At 39.9% G+C, this 18,172-nt stretch overlaps 1 protein-coding gene across 2 annotated transcripts in view; it reads right to left on the reverse strand.

Moving 5' to 3' along the window:
* Kctd9 (potassium channel tetramerization domain containing 9) overlaps nucleotides 1–18,172 on the reverse strand; it is a 29,101-nt gene that overhangs the window by 7,250 nt on the left and 3,679 nt on the right. Inside the window, exons 2-9 of one of the 2 annotated variants that reach the window (XM_059273418.1) lie at nucleotides 11,909–12,030; nucleotides 10,178–10,221; nucleotides 7,199–7,295; nucleotides 6,557–6,615; nucleotides 6,236–6,364; nucleotides 1,703–1,770; nucleotides 1,516–1,611; nucleotides 677–826 (exon numbers count right to left, since the gene is read on the reverse strand). In XM_059273418.1, coding sequence (XP_059129401.1) covers nucleotides 677–826; nucleotides 1,516–1,611; nucleotides 1,703–1,770; nucleotides 6,236–6,364; nucleotides 6,557–6,615; nucleotides 7,199–7,295; nucleotides 10,178–10,221; nucleotides 11,909–12,030 — 765 coding nt within the window. Of the gene's footprint in view, nucleotides 1–676; nucleotides 827–1,515; nucleotides 1,612–1,702; nucleotides 1,771–6,235; nucleotides 6,365–6,556; nucleotides 6,744–7,198; nucleotides 7,296–10,177; nucleotides 10,222–11,908; nucleotides 12,031–18,172 lie in introns of those variants that run through there. The other variant, XM_059273419.1, reaches the window with a different exon arrangement.

The following is an 18,172-nucleotide window of genomic DNA, read 5'->3' on the forward strand; positions in this document are numbered from 1 at the left end:
TTTTTTCTTAATTAGATTTGATATAGAAGTTGTGGTAAATAAGCTGAGCTAACGAATAAAACAAAAATATAATAACTATCAAAAGCAAAATGCTATACCTGGTGCTTACTTAATAAAACAGACTAGAGCCCTGACATAAAGAACTTAATTTGTTACTGGCTCTGTATGTATCCTCTAATCCCAGAATCACCCAGGCAACTACTACATACATACATGTGCATAAACAGATATACACAACATATTCTCACCTATGTGTAGAGAAAGGAAGAGCACCATGGAGATGCTGACTTCCAGAATGTCTACCATACCCACTTCAGACCCCTCCTTCAGATACTTCTAGTCATCATCTTTCCTATTCACAAATGAGGTTCAATGGATTTCACATTCTTTCTGGCTTTACATATAAGTTGGCAAATAGTGTAAGTTCTGACAAATTTAGTCTGCTACTTTGGGGAGCTTAAAACCTCACTTCAGGATCTAACTTTTTAGATCTACGTTTCACAAAGGATATGAATAAAACTAACCCATTCCATTTTTAGAGGCCCCCCCTTAGTGTCAGCCACATGGTCAACTATCTGTGTTGAATGAAACACTCTGTAAGAAACACACAATTCCTGCTTCTGAGAATGCTCAACAGTAAATTTTCATTTTCCTATGACTAAAGAACGATTCTTACGTCGAGCACTGATCCAGAAAGATCAGCTCGTTCAAGATTAGCACAGCAGAGATTTGCATGTGCGAGGTTGCAGCGGCTTAAATTGGCCATTTTGAAGTTAATGTATCGAAGGTCCAAACGGGAAAGATCAGCACCACTGAAGTTTAGGCCCTGGAATGAAAAAGCAGACTGTCATGATGCTGGAACTGTCTATGTGAACTGAATTTAATTACTGTAACTAAGCACTGAAATTTTCAGAAGCCATTGGCTGTCACTTGGAGTTTATTATCAGCATAAGCAAATGGAACTGAGCGTACATGGCGTCTGTGGCTTTTATAAAGAAGTTTTCTCTCCACATATTAGGACAGAGCTGGCTACACTACATTGAAAGGTGGACATCCTAAAGAGGGACCACAGTCTGTCACATACCTGCTGATAGCCATTATTGTGACAAACTGGATGACAATCATTTTACTAATTCTAAAATCCAATCCTCTTATTTAAGGGGGGAAAAAGATGCATACTGTAGTGTCTTCAAAATCTGTAATGCTGTAAGACACCAAGTTTCTGCCACTGACCAGCCACGCACACAGTAACTGTGCATACAGACTTAAAAAACGGCTGCAATTTCCATGTTACTCAAGAACTACATGTAGCACAATCAAATAGTAAAAAAGGCTGTTCCATCTTCTCTGCGCTAGCCACTTTAAAATTAAATCAAAGCCACAGCTCATAATTAGACTGCATCTTGCATAAAACAAACAAACAAACAAAAAAACCAAGACACTCAGGACGGTGGAACTGCTCTTAGATTTTTCAGATATGGATAGGTCATGTAGTGAACGGTCTGCTTCAGGTACCTGGCAGCGTAGCTCTGACTTGGTTGGAGTGGCCAGCAGAAATCGAACAAATTCCTTTCGGGATATTGGTGAATGATCCTCTGGTGGTTGGGAATTCTTGAAAAAGATATTAAAAAAAAAAAATCAGTGGGGGTCATGGGGTCATTTAGGACAAGTGTAATACTGATCAAGATTAAAAATGTCTTACCTTTATGGCCACTTCTAGGTGTTCAATCAGTGAGTCAATACCAAAAAACCTGGCTTCTTCTAGCACGCCTATCAAAATACAAAGCAGTGACTTTCACACAGAACAGTTCACTTTGATATTTACATGACATTTTTCTGTTGAACTCTCACAACAGTGTAGCGATCCCTCAGCAGGCTTATTTGCTTCTTTATTTATGTGTGTGCTAGTGTGTACACGGGGGTGAAAAGCAAAGGACAGCCTGAAGCGTCCTCCCTCAGGTGCTGACCACCTTCTGTTTGAGAGAACACCTCTCATTTCCTGGAACTTCACCAGGCAGGCTGGGATAGCTCTGCAGTGAGCTTCCTCCCTTCTGTCTCAGCTCTCCCTGGGATTACAAGCTCAGGCTGCCATGCCCAACTTCTTGAGTGGCCCTTAACCCACTCCAGTTAATCACACTCGGGTCCTGACACTTACAAGGCTAACACTTTACTGGCTGAGCCATCTCCCTAGTTAAAGAGTAGAAGCTTGGTCTATTAATAGCAACAAGTAGTTGTGGTTTAGAATGCTCCTACAAAATGTTGAAAAATATTTTGAAAGCAGGTTTTTCTGAGGCAGATGTAGATCTAATCTCATCACTTGGGATACAGAGGCAGGAGGATCCAAGGTTAGGGGATCATCTGGGACACAGAGTTTTCCAGTCAGTCTGGGTTACACAGTGAGACTCTGAGGGAAAAAACACCACCACAGAAAAAACAGAAAACTAATAAATTACAACAAAAGCTTGTCATATTTCTAGATTCTGTTGGTAGTTAAGTAGGCCATTAGCAAAAAAATCTTAACACTATATACTCCTAATATCAATTTAGTGGTGATTTTACTGTGAGTCAAATTAAAAACAGTTTATTTAATCTTAACAATTCATTTACTTTATTAATGGAGTGAATAATCTGATTAGGTTTGCTATAAATATCTTAATGAGTCAGAAAATGATAAAAATGAGTAACAGTTTAAGTCAAATTCACAAAATAACTCAAAAATGTAATTCAGTCCCTTACACTTTCTTCTTTCTAAATGGTAAAGGGGATTTTATGTATCACACACTTTGCTAGGCATGGTTAAATAGGCACACATCTGCATGCACTTTAGAAGACTCTTCTCACTGGAGAACAGGTTAGCTCTATGTCCCAAATGAGGACTGTTGCTCTGTTGGCTAAACTCACTCAGAAATTACAAAACCAACAGACATAATCCCTCCCTTCAGTTCTAAAATAGTAAGAAGGGCCAAGCAGTTAGTTGGGAGGAAGAAAATAATCTCTTCTGGGAAAGCCAATCTCCACTTCTAGCCACACAACTGAGGAGCAAAGCTCACACACACACAAGCAACCTGGCATGTGTTCCCTGCCCCCAGCCTCAGGTGCACACTCATGGAGTCACGTGTTCCCTGTCCAGCCTTAGGCACTCACTCACGGGGTCATGTGTTCCCTGTCCAGCCTCAGGTACACACTCATGGAGTCACATGTTCCCTGTCCAGCCTTAGGCAGACCCCCATGGAGTCACATGTTCCCTGTCCAGCCTTAGGCACACACTTATGGGGTCATGTGTTCCCTGTCCAGCCTCAGGTGCACACTCATGGAGTCACATGTTCCCTGTCTAGCCTTAGGCAGACACCCATGGAGTCATGTGTTCCCCGTCCAGCCTTAGGCAGACACTTATGGGGTCATGTGTTTCCTGCCCCGCCTCAGGTGCACAATGATGGGGTCACGTGTTCCCTGCCCAGCTTCAGGGCTCCTTCTCTGCATCCCTCCCAAGGGGCAGTACAGGTATCAATCTTTATAAAAACCTAGAATAAAGAGGCTCTCTTGGGCCTCACTCTCAGTTCACTAAAACCTTCTGTATGAACCAGACCTTCTGGGGAATGTGGTATGGCTTCCTTTCTAATTACAGGATTAGAATTAAAACCTCCAGAAACACACAAAAACCCCACACTCGGACAGTTGAAGAAAGGATGTCCAGTCTACTTTTCCCTAGCACCAGTAACACCTGGACTGGAACTCTAGCCCCACTACTCCACTTCAGTCTCAGAAAGACTACTGTAGATTATTTTCTAAGTATTAGATGACTTGCGGGAACCTGGAAGCAAAACAGAAATGTTTGGGTGGAAACAATATTTATTAAAAATGATGTATAAGATGTATCCAGGAGCGGTCTTCACTCACAAACATGAACACTGGTATCAAAGAAAGTGGCGTGACTGGTGTGACAACTACTAACCATGGGGATCTAAGCTTTTGAAACTAGTTTGTAGGGAGAAACTGAATAATTGAGAAAGCAGGGTAGAAAACACTAAAACTTCTGTAAATGGAGTCTAATAAGCAATATTGTTGGAAACTCAAAAGACCAGACCAGTAGGAATGCAGACAGTGAAACCTGGTTCACAAGACTTAGCACTCTCCTGGGATTAGAATATAAGTCATTCATATTATATTCTGGCAAAGAATTTCTATATTCTATCTGTGACCCAAGCATTTGAGTGAGGCTGAGTTTAAAAATAATGGACTAATTAGCCTGGTGGAGGGAATTTCAAGACAGTATAGCATCCAGTCTTCCTCCCTGGCAGCTGGCTACTCAGCCTGGCTTCCACTGAGAACTGGAAGCATAAAACAGAAAAGGGAGACTTGAAAGACAAGTATTTAGGCCAGAAAAAGAATGCATATAACTTTGTAGATGAGGAGGGCAGCTTGATAAAGAGATTAGCACCATCTCAAAGAGATCAAGTACTTTGATAGTGGACATCTCAGGAAGTGACTCACCCACCACAGGATCAAGGATATGAAGGTCTAACTTCATTTGAAAAACTTTGCTTGGAGAAGACAGTACAGTTAGCAAAGTGATTTTTCAGATCCAGCTATGCAGATACTCAGCACCCACTCCACGCCATAGTCTATGGCAGTGCTTCTCAACCTTCTTAATGCTGCAACCCTTTAATACAGCTCCTCATGTTGTGGAGACCCCCCCAATCATAAAATTATTTTCGTTGTTACTTCATAACTGTAATTTTGCTACTGTTATGAATCATAATGTAAATACCTGATATACAGATGGTCTTAGGCAACCCCTACAAAAGTGTCCCTTGACCCCTAAGCAGGTTGTGACCCACAGGTTGAGAACCACTGGTCTAAGGGGCCCCAGCTAATATTTGAACCAGCAGCAGACATCCATATAACTGTTTCTGCATGAACATAAAATGCACGGATTCAAAAGCAGGCAGTTAGAGGTATCAGGAACATGGAACTGTCTGCCAAGGAAAGCTGCCAGAGGTGAGCAAAGCCAGCCCAGGAAGAGAGGCCATGGGCAAAACAAATGGCCAGGTATAGTAGGGGGCACTTAAACCTTTGGGAGTTCACATTATATGCCCTAGATGCTGCCAGACACGGAGCTAAAGGATTTAATGTCTGCCTTGCTCAGTTGGTCCTGCGTTTAAATGAGAAATGTTTATGGGAAACGTCCCATAGGCTCAAGGATTTGAACAAGTGGTGCTTCCCCAGCTGGTGGTGCTGCTTGGAGAGACTGGAGCCTTTAGAAGATGAAGCCTTGCTGGGGGAAGGCTTTGAGAGTGTATAAGCTGGCCTCATTTCCTGTGAGCTCTCTGCTTCAGGTTTGTGGTTGAAGATCTCAGCTTCCTGTTCCAGCTGCCTGATGCCATGGTCTTCCTGCCATGAGCCATGATGGACTCTCCCTCTGGAACTATAAACCCAAATAAACTTTTGCTTCCTTCTCTGAATTGCCTCAATCACTATCCCAGCGACAGAAGAGTAACCAGTTCCTCTTTTCTATGCTTTAATTCTTCTCTTTGAGCATAGGGGTGTTTATTCTGTGCCTTTATATCTTGAAAGTATGCAATTTTAGTTCTGATTTTTCAGGGACTTACAACTAAGCAGTTGCTTTGAGACTCAGTAGGGACCCCAGAGTTGAGCTTCTGAAAATGTTGCAACTGATAAGACTATGGGAAATTGGACAATGAATTTTGCATTATGAGATAGCAATAAGCTTTTGGGGACCCGGGGCAGAACGTTATGGCTTAACTATGAAAGGATCCTACGGACACAAGGAATGAATTGGTCTGCTGTTGGTGTTAGCATTTGGGGAGGCTCTGCCTCCCGAGTGCTGGGATTAAAGGCGTGCACCACCACCACCCAGTGGGATGAGAGAATCTTAATACACATTTTTCAAAAGGGTCTCAGAGAAACTTGCCCCAAGTTAATTTTCTAATAAATTGCAAAACTGAAACATTACTATAGTCAAGATTCAAAAGCTTTGTCTTTCCTTTTGACCACACTACTCAATATAATAATAAGTCCCATTTAATTCACAGAACTAACACAACCCTATAAAAGCCCCTTGTGATAGAATTTAAATCAACTTAGAATCCAAATAAAAAAGGTATGGGCTAGACATACAAATACAAGCAAAGGCAACCAGTCAGAAAGACTACCTATCTGTACTGATACCTACACTTCCATACCTACAGTACTCACACACGTGTGAAAAACTTACCCAATAAGTTAATGCCATCGTTTACAATGAGCTGTCCATGACGCAAGTAGTTCAAAATGGGTTCAAAGTACTCAGGACTTCGGTCAATTAAGAAAGCTCCTCTATGATCTTGCTTATTTCCCCAGACACCTGCAATACCATTTTAATGAAGAAATTCCCCCCATAAATAAAAATAGTCAGAATTTGTGGAAGGAAAAAAAAAAATCACATTTTGTGCCATCAAATCTTTACTCCTATAAAAATTATTTTACTCCACCCCATAGTTATGAAGTCAGCTCAGATAAAAAGGACCACAAGAAAAGTGAGAACATGCTTACTCACCTTTGTCCTTGAACATGTGCGCCAGCATACTGTCGGGCTCTTTATTCACTAAAGTGCTCCTAAGAATTCAGGGAAAAAAATTGATTTCTCCATGTGTCTTTATAAACAAACATATTTAAGTCAAGAGTATACTTGAGTTCAGCTGTTCTCTCAAAGAGATGCATGCTACAACCTGGTAGGGGTAATGCTGGGAAACAAAAATGTGCAGTAAGTTGCCAAAATCTCTTCTAATCTGGCAATTCCTTTGACTTAATGCAGCATTAGTATCTTTCCATTTAAATACTAGCAAGACATTTTATTACAATATTCTTGACCTCATATTATCTGATGGATTTAAGTTGTTTCTAGAAATACTGCTAATTTCTATGTGCAATCCATATTTATTACTATATCTAAAAAGCAAATTTTAAAGCTGAATTGATGCTTTACTTATGCTTTCTCTCAAACAAAAGGTTAACTTCATTTAATTTTTTTCTTAAAAAACTTTCTTAAAATAGTTTCACATCACATAATATTCTTAAGAAGCATTTGAAAATCTTTTAAGGAAATTGAAAACAGTACATAGTCACTTCACTGTTGTGCCTTTGAAGACACACACACACACACACACACACACACACACACACACACACACACCCCTACCTTGTTGTTGTAAAGTATCGCCCTCCTACATTTAATGTTAGCCAGTCTGTGTGGGATCCTAGTAATCCTCCAGGTGGTTTAGAATCTGTCTGAGGATCTAAAGATGACATGTAAAAAATAACAGAACTATTAAGATCGAAGATTCTGGAAAGACAATGAAGTAATTTCTCAAAGCAAAGCCTTACAAGAATCTATCAAAGTACCCAAACAGCCACAACAATGCAACCAAAGAAAAAGCCTACTAAACTGCTTGACTAAGGGAAGAAAAGTCCTTTGGTGATGAAGAAGTTTGGTCACCTAAGACCAGATTTTTTTGTTTTGTTTTGTTTTTCAAGACATGGTTTCTCTGTGTTGCCCTGGCTGTCCTAGAACTTAAGTCTGTAGACCACACTGGCCTCGAACTCACAGATCCACCTGCCTCTGCCTCCCAAGTGCTGGGATTAAAGGCGTGCACCCCCATGCCCAGGTAAGACCAGACTTTTCTGATGCCACACTTTATGTCAGAACAAATACCCCAAATAAGGAAAGTGTGGATCAACATCTTTTCAAAGGCTTTATTGTAAAACTGATATAAATGTATATATTTAAAGTTTGTAATTTGATAAACTTTGAAGTGATTCAACATCTGATTTTCAAGAACAGAGTCATAAACTGTTACAGTTTGCAAGATGCTGGAGCAAACTGGTCTCAAGGACTCTGAGAAGAATCTACTAGAGTTAAGTTTCAGTCAGTCAGGCACTGGAGAGAATGATATAAGCCCTGAAGGCAAGCACTAAGTATCCTTGGAGAAGGAAATGTCAATACAGTTTAGGAAGAAAAGACAGTATACAATGGATGTACCCTCTGACAATATGGAAATATAACCATTTTTAACAAAAAGAAGGCAAGAGGCTATACAAAAAAAGTTAAGCTGTTGTCAGATCCTATTGGTATTGAAAATTATGATTATTCCTCTGAAATTTTTACATGGTTTTTGAGTGGGATGGAGTAGATAAACAATAACATGACATTGTAATTCCATCACTCTCTGTATTTTTGGAAATTAGGGTCACTGATATGGAAGAAAGGACACAAAGTCAAGACAGAAGAGGGTAAGTAAAAACCTTCTACTCCTGAATATATCCTGAAAGATTTAGTATGAACCCATGAGATATTTTAGATCATATGACATGACATAAACATATCATCTTATAATATATGATAAACTTTATAGCATATATTATATAGCATAACATGTAAATTTTATCTCTAACTACTTATATACATCCAACTCTAACCATCAAAAGGTCTTTTAACAATTACAAACCAGACTGTATCTTGAACATGACATTAAGTCAAAACCATAATGTTTCAAGTCTGTGACAAAAAGGGGAAAATGAATACCTGTTACACTAGAGAGTGAAGAGACCATAAAGACTAACAAGGGTAGGTTTAAAGACAAATAAGTTGTCATTGGCAGATGAGACACTTGGGGCAGCGATACATGCATAGAATAAAAACCTATCAAATATTCTTAAGTTTAAGAAGTCTCAGGAGGGGGCCGGTCCTGCAGACCCACAGCTGCAGAATCTCCAACACAGGACAACAATAGGATATCCAAGAGGAGTCCCAGTGAGGGCCCAGCATCTATAGTGTAGTAGAAACCAGAGGCCTCGAACCAGACCAATGACTCTTTGCAATGACCACTGGCAAGTAAAGATATGTGGACAAAGGGGTTTACTGTGTGACTCACTGTGTCACACTGCAGCTTCCATGACAACACTTTTCCTTTTCTCTTTTCTTTTTTTCTCTTAAGTTTTTATTTTGGTGAGGGGGTTGCAAGGGCAGAGGGTGATTTGAAGGGACAGGGAAATGAATGGGATCGAGATGCATGATGTGAAAGACACAAAGAATAAATAAAATTTTTAAAAAAATCACAAGAATAAACAAAAATCCTAGTAGAATTTTTTTTCCCCTTTTTTTTTTCCTGGCTTTAGGGGATTGAACTCAGGCCTCCACACATAGCAGACACTGGTTCTATCACTGAACTAAAGCCCAGTCTAACTATTTATTACTTGATGAATGACTTTTTATTGTTAGGCAATGAATCAATCAAGTAACCACTTCCTGTCAGGCCAATGGATACAGGATGATGGTGAAAAGATTTGCACACAGTTTAAGGTGGAGACAGAGAGGCTACATGTTTATTTTGTGGTTGTTTCTTTTAAGACAAGAGTCTCATCACAATGTAGCCTCCACTGGCCTGGAACTCACTATGTAGATAAGGCTGTCCTGGAACTCACAGAGATGCACCTGCCTCTGATTCCTAACTGCTGGGATGGAAGCAAGCCATCACCATGCCCAGCACAGTTCTTTTTAATGTGGCTACTACCTAAAAGAAAGCCTCTAGGAATCCCCTTTACTCATCAAATAAAATGATTGTGATGTAAAAACACTTAACCACACATGCATGGAAAAGCACTGTTAAAGAATATTTGCTTACTTATGTATTAGGTCTTTTCTTTTGAGATATTCAACTATATGAGCTTTCTTCCATATGAAAGGATAATGGCTGAAGCCAAGTCATGTTTTCATTGTTAAGATCTGATCAGCAGTAAAGGACTGTCAAACACTATGCAAGGAATACATGGTCACAAGTAAGGAATATACTAAGAGAAGTTCTAGTAATCACTATCAAAGACAATTTTAAACAGCTGTTTCTAAAATCAAAATTACTTTATCATGTCATAGGTTACAAATGCACAAATCTAGCAAATCTTAAAAGCATGTAAAAGAAGAAATACATATACTAGAATATAATTATAATTCAAATTCTAAGTGTAATTTGACATAAACAGAGTGAAGAATAAAAAGAATGTGAAGATCTGAGTTTGATCATCATAATTTTTCCATGTTAAGACACATAGCTCCTTGTAAGGACTTACCATCTCATGTTTTTTACCATGGCAAATAAAACTGGGATATATCAAAGTCACTTACCAATAAATGGTTCTCCTTCACACACAAACAACACATCATCATCCCTGGGAAAACCAAAAGTTAAAAAGCCACAATCAAAATCTAGAAGCACATGAATTAGCTGATGACTATCTGAACTATTCCTCAGAATTATACAGGGAACAGGCTTTGTTACCAATCTACCTATAAGAAAACTGTTTGCAATGCTCTGGTTAACCCTGACTACACTTAAATTCAAACACAATCGATCCTGTATATCAAAGTATTTTTGAAAGGAAAAAAACAAAACTCACTATCAAATTTTGTGAACGTGGCCTTATATTAATTGAAGAATGTACTATTTTATGTTCAAAAGACATGACTGAAGTCAAGGCAATGTTTGTTTTTATTTTAATTCTTTACCCCTAAATAAATCACTGAAATGCTTTCTCAAATAATTAGAAGCTGAGTACTTTAGGAATTAAATAAACTGTCATATTAAATCCTGGAAAAATGAAACCCTAAGCAACTCTGTTATAAACACCTACTCACACTACACATCGACCTTGACTACGTTTAAATATTTCAGATCACCCACCCTCTTGGATTAGCTGTGCAGTCTCCTCCTTGACCCCCTTTGCACCATTAGTGTAACTCAATGACCAGGGACACTACTGTGAGCCAGAAAACACTGTGCAAGCCTTGTTTATTTCTGTCATAGTCACATCATTCTGTCTTATAGGGATCATTTGGTGGATCAACATAGAAATACATTGGGTCTTTCTTGGGAATAGAATTTATAATTGAAAATTGGTGATGTATAACATGCAATGATGTTGGCCAATTATCCATGGAAACTGAGATAAAGAAAAAAAACTAAGAAATTTTAATTTATTTAGATTCACATTTCAGTTTGTGTTTTCCACTTGCTCACTTTGCCAGTTAATGTTTCTAGATTAGTATGGAAGTTTGTCCTCACAGACAAAGAGCAACCTCTAAATTATGACCTGGATAAGCCCCTTCACATCACAGGTGCTCAGTTTCCTTGTTTAAAATGAAGAGACTAGAACCAATTGCTTTCAAAGGAAGTCTATTATACTGCCCTGGAATTCGAATGTAGATTCATCTTCACATACAGTATCATTTAAAGCATCATGGTCTTCGCACCATCAATTAAACTCATGCTTTGCCAACCAAATGAGATAACTCAAGCAAAGCAATCCCATTGCTGGTGTGGTCTCACCTAGAGTGTCTCCTTTATCAACCTCCTGCTAAATGACTCCCCTTCCCCAAAGCTGTCTCCTCCTTTGAGGAGTGGAGCGAACCTGACACCTTTTTCAAGTGATAATCTACCTGAGACACTAGAAAAACAAAAAGCAGCCTTAAAAAAGCAATACCACAGACGAACCCTAGTGTTACCTCCAGTTAGAATTTTAGTAGTCAGCATCAGTTCCTTGTGATGTTTATAATTTTTTAAAATTAGTTTAACAATAAACAAGTGCACTTAAAAGATTTTTAAAACTTTAAATTACTATAAAGAAGAAACTCTTAGTGCCATATATGAACAATGCAGACTATCAGTATACTAAGGGTTTTCTATCTGATCAACAGACCTTGAATCCAAGAGATTTAAATTTCAAACAGCTAATTCCAGACAACTGCCCGGCAAAACCCAGCTTTCTTAACAGCAATGAAACTATTGCATAAGTAAAACAGCATAAGAGCAAGACACCAATGGCACACTATTGACAGTTTAAAAAAGAGGAAGCTTACCTGATCAAAGCAATATCATCAATCAGTCCACCTTTCCCATTATATACACTGGTGGCTTTTATGCCGAGTTTACTGCTAGCCACTGAAAGCAAATCAGACAGAGTTCCATATACAGCAACCACCTGTGAACACACCAGATTGATTTGAACAACATATACCATGAATATCATCACTGACAACATTACAGACCATCACACTACATACAGATTAAAACATCAAAAGATCAGAGAGATTCTGAGTACTGCCTGTACATAGTTACTTTGTGCCTCCTCCTGTAGAAACTCAAAATGAGAGACTAAGAACCCCAATGAAGAAAGGGAGGAATAACTGTAGAGTCAGAGGGAATGGAGGACACACGGCCCACCAAATCCACTAAGCAGGGCTCACACTGGCTCACAGAGACTCAAGTGGTAAGCATGGTACCTCAAGGGTCTGCACCAGGTCCTCTGCACGTGTTATGGCTGTTAGCGGGGTGTTTTTGTGGGTCTCCTAACTGTGGGAGCAGGTGTCTCTGACTCTTGCCTGCTCTTGGGATTCTCTTCCTCCTACTGGCTTGCCTTGTCCAGCCTCAATATGAGGGATTTCGCCTTGTCTTATTGTATCTTGTTTTATCCTGTTTGGTTGTTGGCCATTGGAGGCCTGCTCTTTTCTGAAGGGAGTGGATTTGGGAAAGGGGGAAGGTGGGAGAGAGCAGGAAGGAGGGGAGGGAGGGGAAACTGGTTGGAATGTATTGTATGAGAGAAGAATCTGTTTTCAATAATGATGATGATGATGATGATAATGATGATGAAATTATGACCAACCAAAACTAATCTAGAATCTTGCCATTCAACACTAATTCTGAAGATAGACTGGGACTTAAATTTAGATTAGCATTTTCTATTTGTCAACTTGTGACAAACACTATGCTTTGTTGATTTAACTGGTAATGAAAAAAAACGTGGTGTCTACCTCAGTTTTATGAGGAAATATGTTGACGCCTACAGCTTAGCAAAGTGCCTAAGCACCTTAAGTCCTTATTATGTTGTTCTTCTATTATTATTATTATTCATTTGATGGAATGGCTCCTTTTTAGGAATGGATTTCTGCTGTTTAGTATATGATTCACTACATCAACTATCATAGAGAAAGTAACAACTCCTCATCTCATTAATTTTTCAAAAACTATAATTTTATGAAATCCAGTTTTTAGTATCTAGCATTCTGAATACAATACTGCTGGGTTGTATAATAAGCTGGTGTGTCCTGCAATGAATCAGGCAGGGTCTAATACATAATGACGCATGCAGCTGCATTAGCAGGGGGCTAAGAACGGTCCATACGTGCTCTGGTCAGCTCTAATTGGCTTCCCAGTGGCTGAGATAATCCCTAATGGCAGCATTGTCACCAGGGTCTCTGAACATTAGAAATAAAAACCACAACTGCAATGCAGAGGAACAAAAACAACCACAGCATGCAAAATGGCTGGGAGAGGAAGAGCACCTCCTCCCCAGAGCTGCATCCTCATCCTCATCCTCACAGCGCTAAGATTCTGCATGGCTTTCTTTTGCCTGGCATCCCCTCCTTGCCCTGACATCAGTGCTCTCTCCATAGTTCTTTCATTTCTGTTGGCATACTATAAAATGAATACAAGACGGAACACATCTACTTAAAGTAAGCTCCTAACTTAAATGTGAGACATTAAGATTTTATGTGAGTTATTTTTCCAAATCAATCAAATTAAACTGCTGTCCACTTCCATCCGATTGAATTGTGTTTTCCTATGCCCTGATTGTTTTCTAATGAATAGAAGGCCACTCACCACACTCCAGTGCCATACTGACAACATGAGGATATTTAAATTTTAATTCAGTAAGCATAGTTAAAAAAATTTTTAATAAGATTTATTTATTTTATTTATGGATGCTTTGTCTGCATGTACATCTATCAGTACAGTAGAAGAGGTCATCTGATCCTATGAGACTAGTTATAGATGATTGTGAGCTACTGTGGCTGCTGGGAATTGAACTCAGGGCCTCTGAAGGAACGGCCAGTGCTCTTAACCACTGAGCCATCTATCTCTCCAGCCCTGCTTAATTAAAAGTTTTAAAAAGGCAGTTCATTAGCTGTATTACTCGTACGTCCAACACTCAGCTGCCCCACAAGCTCATGCTCCCATATTCAAAGCACACATGTGAACTTTCTACAATCACACTTCTACTGGACAGTGCTGTTCTAAGCAGCAGGGTAAAGCAAACAATGCTGAAACACCTATTTTACTAGGAAACACCAACCTGTAGTAACTAAGTGAAGGGTGGGTCACGGCAGCTCTGGTGGTTTGAATGAAAGTAGCCCCTATAGGCTCATATGCTTGCATGCTTAGTTTCCAGTCAGTGGAACTGTATGAGAAGGACTGGGAGCTGTGACTTTGTTGGAGAAGGTGAGTCACCAGGGGCAGCCTTTGAGATTTTGAAAGCCATGCCATTCGTAGTGTGCTTCTCTCTGTCTCTTGAGTGCATCTCAAGATGTAAGCTCTCAGCTACTGCTCTAGCACCATGCCTGCCTGCCTGCCTGCCTGCCGCCACGCTCTTTGCCATGAAGGTCATAAACTCTAACCCTCTAGAACTGTAAGCCCCAAATAAATACCTTCCCTTATAAGTTACCTTGGTCATAGTGGCTAGTCACAGCAATAAAAAAGTAATCAAGATAACATGTTCCCTGTTTTCAACTTCCCATGAAGTCAACTTTGAACATACAACAGATAAACCCCCACAAACTGACTGGTAAAGCCTATTCACAAGATATTAAAAACCTGATAGGTACTTTTATGTTGGCTGGAAAACTAAGGAATCAAGAAAAAAAAGAAAACAAGCAAAAAGAAAACAAAGTGAGCACCAGGAATGTTAATGTTTTATGGAGTAAACAGAGACGCAAGGCTATAAAAATTCACCCTGACTATATTATACTATTCAGATGCAATTCTTTCTTGGTTGGAGAAACCATGATGAGGAAAAGCTACCTGATAGCTGAGGAAGTGACTGCTATAACTGTATGAGCATGGTTAATTTTAATTTGCCTTTTTCAAATTATAACCTGTTATTTAAGTTTTATTAATTAAACCTGTATTGCCTTTAAAATATCATGTCTAATATTCTCACATTTTATATAACATACTATTAGTATGAAATGGTTAAATTATGCATACTGATTTATCTAACCAAAGCACCAATAATTTAAACCTAAAATGGAGAACTCAATTCACTCTGCCTTCAATTTTAATAGAGTTCAAAAGTGAAAATGATTTTACTCCTAAAATAAAATGGTCTAAATACTCTTGAGGTCAAGGACACTATTAAAAATTGAAAATTCTAGCTCAGTGGTGGTGAGGCACGCTTCTTCTGATCCTAGCACTCAGGGGCAGAGACAGGCTGATCTCTGAGTTGAGGCCAGCCTGGTCTACAGAGTGAGTTCCAGGACAGTCAGGGCTACACAGAGAAACCCTGTCTTAAAAGAAAAAAGAAAATTATGACAATATTAAATAGTGGAAAGAATACAATCAGCAGGAAGATAAGTACTGCTGGTGGGAATATAAGTACCCACAATGACTTCAAAAAAACAATCTGCAATTACCTTCTAAAACTGAACACTTGGTGGGAGGTGGGGAAATAAGGGGGTGGAGGAAGGCTTAACCAAAATCAAGAGTTTGTGAAATAGCTGTATGGAAAGCTATGATCTTGCAACTCAAGTAGAAAGTATTATCAGAGAGGATAGTACACAGGCCACATGAAAGAAGGGTAAGTGGAAGACGGAAGGTAGACAGGGCGGAGAAGGGAACAGGAGTGTGTTCACCAAAACTCAAGATTATGAAAAGGCCTTATTAAAAAATTCGTGTGTGTGTGTGTGTGTGTGTGTGTGTGTGTGTGAGAGAGAGAGAGAGAGAGAGAGAGAGAGAGAGAGAGAGAGAGAGAGAGAGAGAGAGAGAGAGAGGGAGATGGGGGGGTATCCTGCATGGGTGGACAATGCTGCTCCAGAACACATGGGTCATTAAGTAGAAATCTCAGTGCCAGGTCATGGTATGCCTACCTACTAGTTATCTGGGCCTCAAGGAGGCCCCAGTGGTAACCAAAATAACCACAGGCTATTGCCATCACTCTTGGTTATCCAGCATAATTAGATGGTAAGCCTCTACTGCTGAAGATAGCACTCATTTCAGATACAGAACGTAAGAGAAATCAACCTTGACTGACAGAGAAACACTCTCCGTACTGTCTAGCTTACAAAGTACCAAAAGGTGCTATGCAGGATACTGGAGGAAAAAAGACATCAACAGTCTTAATTCAGTGCTGGACCATATAATACAGACTGGCCTGGTAGGATGTGCCCTGGTGTAAGAGTGGTATGAGAGATACAAGGGATAACCCACCACTTTCTCATTGGATATGAGGCTTGCTCTAGAGGAGGGATTTCATGCCTGGTACTATCAATCTGGTCAAAAGCTCACAGGCCTTAGAGAGGAACCCACTGCTGTCATGTTAAATTTTCAAGCTGTCAAACTGAGTTATAAATATCTTTACACTCATAGATTAATGTTGCTCAACTTTGGTCAAGGAAGCTTCTTTTTTGCAGTGGGTAACAGTTAATAGAGAGACTCAGAGTGCGAAGTATAAGTGTCTGTGAGTACTCAGTTGTGGGGGAATCATCTAAATTACCCCCCCACACACACCTACACCCACAGCTTAGGAAGCATCTAGGAATAGTGGGAAGAGAGAATGTAAGAGCTAGCAAATGAGGAGGAGCGCTGAGAAATGCTTGACTTCTGGACATAACTGTTGCACACATCAACTCACAGTAGCTATAGTTACCTGCAAAAGACCTGTACCATCCTATCAAGTCAGTCAAACTTTCAACATGAATGGGGTGAGGCCTTGCTGGAGCAGCTATTGGCAGTTGAGGCTGCTGAGGGAAGTAGAGTCACTTTACTTTGAGGACATGGTTAGGGGTAGGTTGTCCATACTCAAGTGGATGGTCCCATAACCACATGCATATGAGCAGCGTTTACTGGACTCAGGGGGCTACTTTTTAAAATATATATCTGGAGGGGGGTTGTATGTGAGTGCAGGTGTCTGTGGAAACCAGGGGCATTTGATGTCCTAGAGCTGAAGTTATAAGGCTGTTGTGAACTACCTAATGTGGGTGCTGGGATTCAAACTCCAGTCCTCTACAGGCAGTAAGTACTCTTAACTCCTGAGCCATCTCTCCAGAGATGGGGAAGGAAAGGGTGAAGGGGGAGGAGGAGAGGTGGTTCTCAAATTACGGCCCCAAACCTGTAATGTAAGAATCACAGAGAATTGTGATAGAATGCTATATGCCAGCCTCACTCAGACCTGCTGGGGTTGGAGGACAGTGCTGTTTTTAAGTCTTCGCAGTGTTTCTGTGCCTGAAGCACTCTAGGAGTCTTCTTTATGCTAGAGTACACATACAGAAGTATAGGTGATACAAGTCTGTTGACAAGAGAATGGATAACTGTGCAAATATTTTACATATGGACTTCACAAAAGCATTGAAAAGGCAGACGTTGCCACTAATTGATAGAAATATGAAATGAAAAAGTCAAGTTTGGAAAGACTAGGAAAGCAGCAAAGAGAAACAAAATTAATGTCTTGTAGGATTTTCCTTTCATTTTGATGTACATCAGTATTTTATATTGCAATGTTCTGTATACATCAAATATATTAAGAAACAAACAAGCTCGCCAGGCAGTGGTGGCGCACGCCTTTAATCCCAGCACTCAGGAGGCAGAGCCAGGCAGATCTCTGAGTTCGAGGCCAACCTGGTCTACAGAGTGAGTTCCAGGAAAGGAGCAAAACTACACAGAGAAACCCTGTCTCGAAAAAAAAACAAAACAAAACAAACAAACAAAAAAAGAATGCCAAGCTCTTACTGAGGTTTGGATTCCAGGAGTCAGATTTTTACCTCTAACAATGTAATGAGTTGCAGTCTGAGTAGATGGTACCAACCACACATATCTGACTTGATATCAACGATAGAAGGGAAGCTCTTTTTTGGACTAAGAATGCAAACGTCAGTACAGAACACAGGTTATTTCCTGTAGCTGCTGCATTTGGCATGGAGGGTCACACTCAAACAGTACTTGGTAAGTGGTAGCTGAATGAATGAATGCTGTTCACGAAAAGCCGATGATCTGACCAACTCGTTATTGGTGGCACTAATACAGGGTTGCTCAGGGCACACGTCTTATTTAGATGTAAGAACCCTCATTTCATG

The sequence above is a fragment of the Peromyscus eremicus genome, chromosome 9, assembly GCF_949786415.1.
Source record: "Peromyscus eremicus chromosome 9, PerEre_H2_v1, whole genome shotgun sequence".
Lineage (NCBI taxonomy): Eukaryota > Metazoa > Chordata > Mammalia > Rodentia > Cricetidae > Peromyscus > Peromyscus eremicus.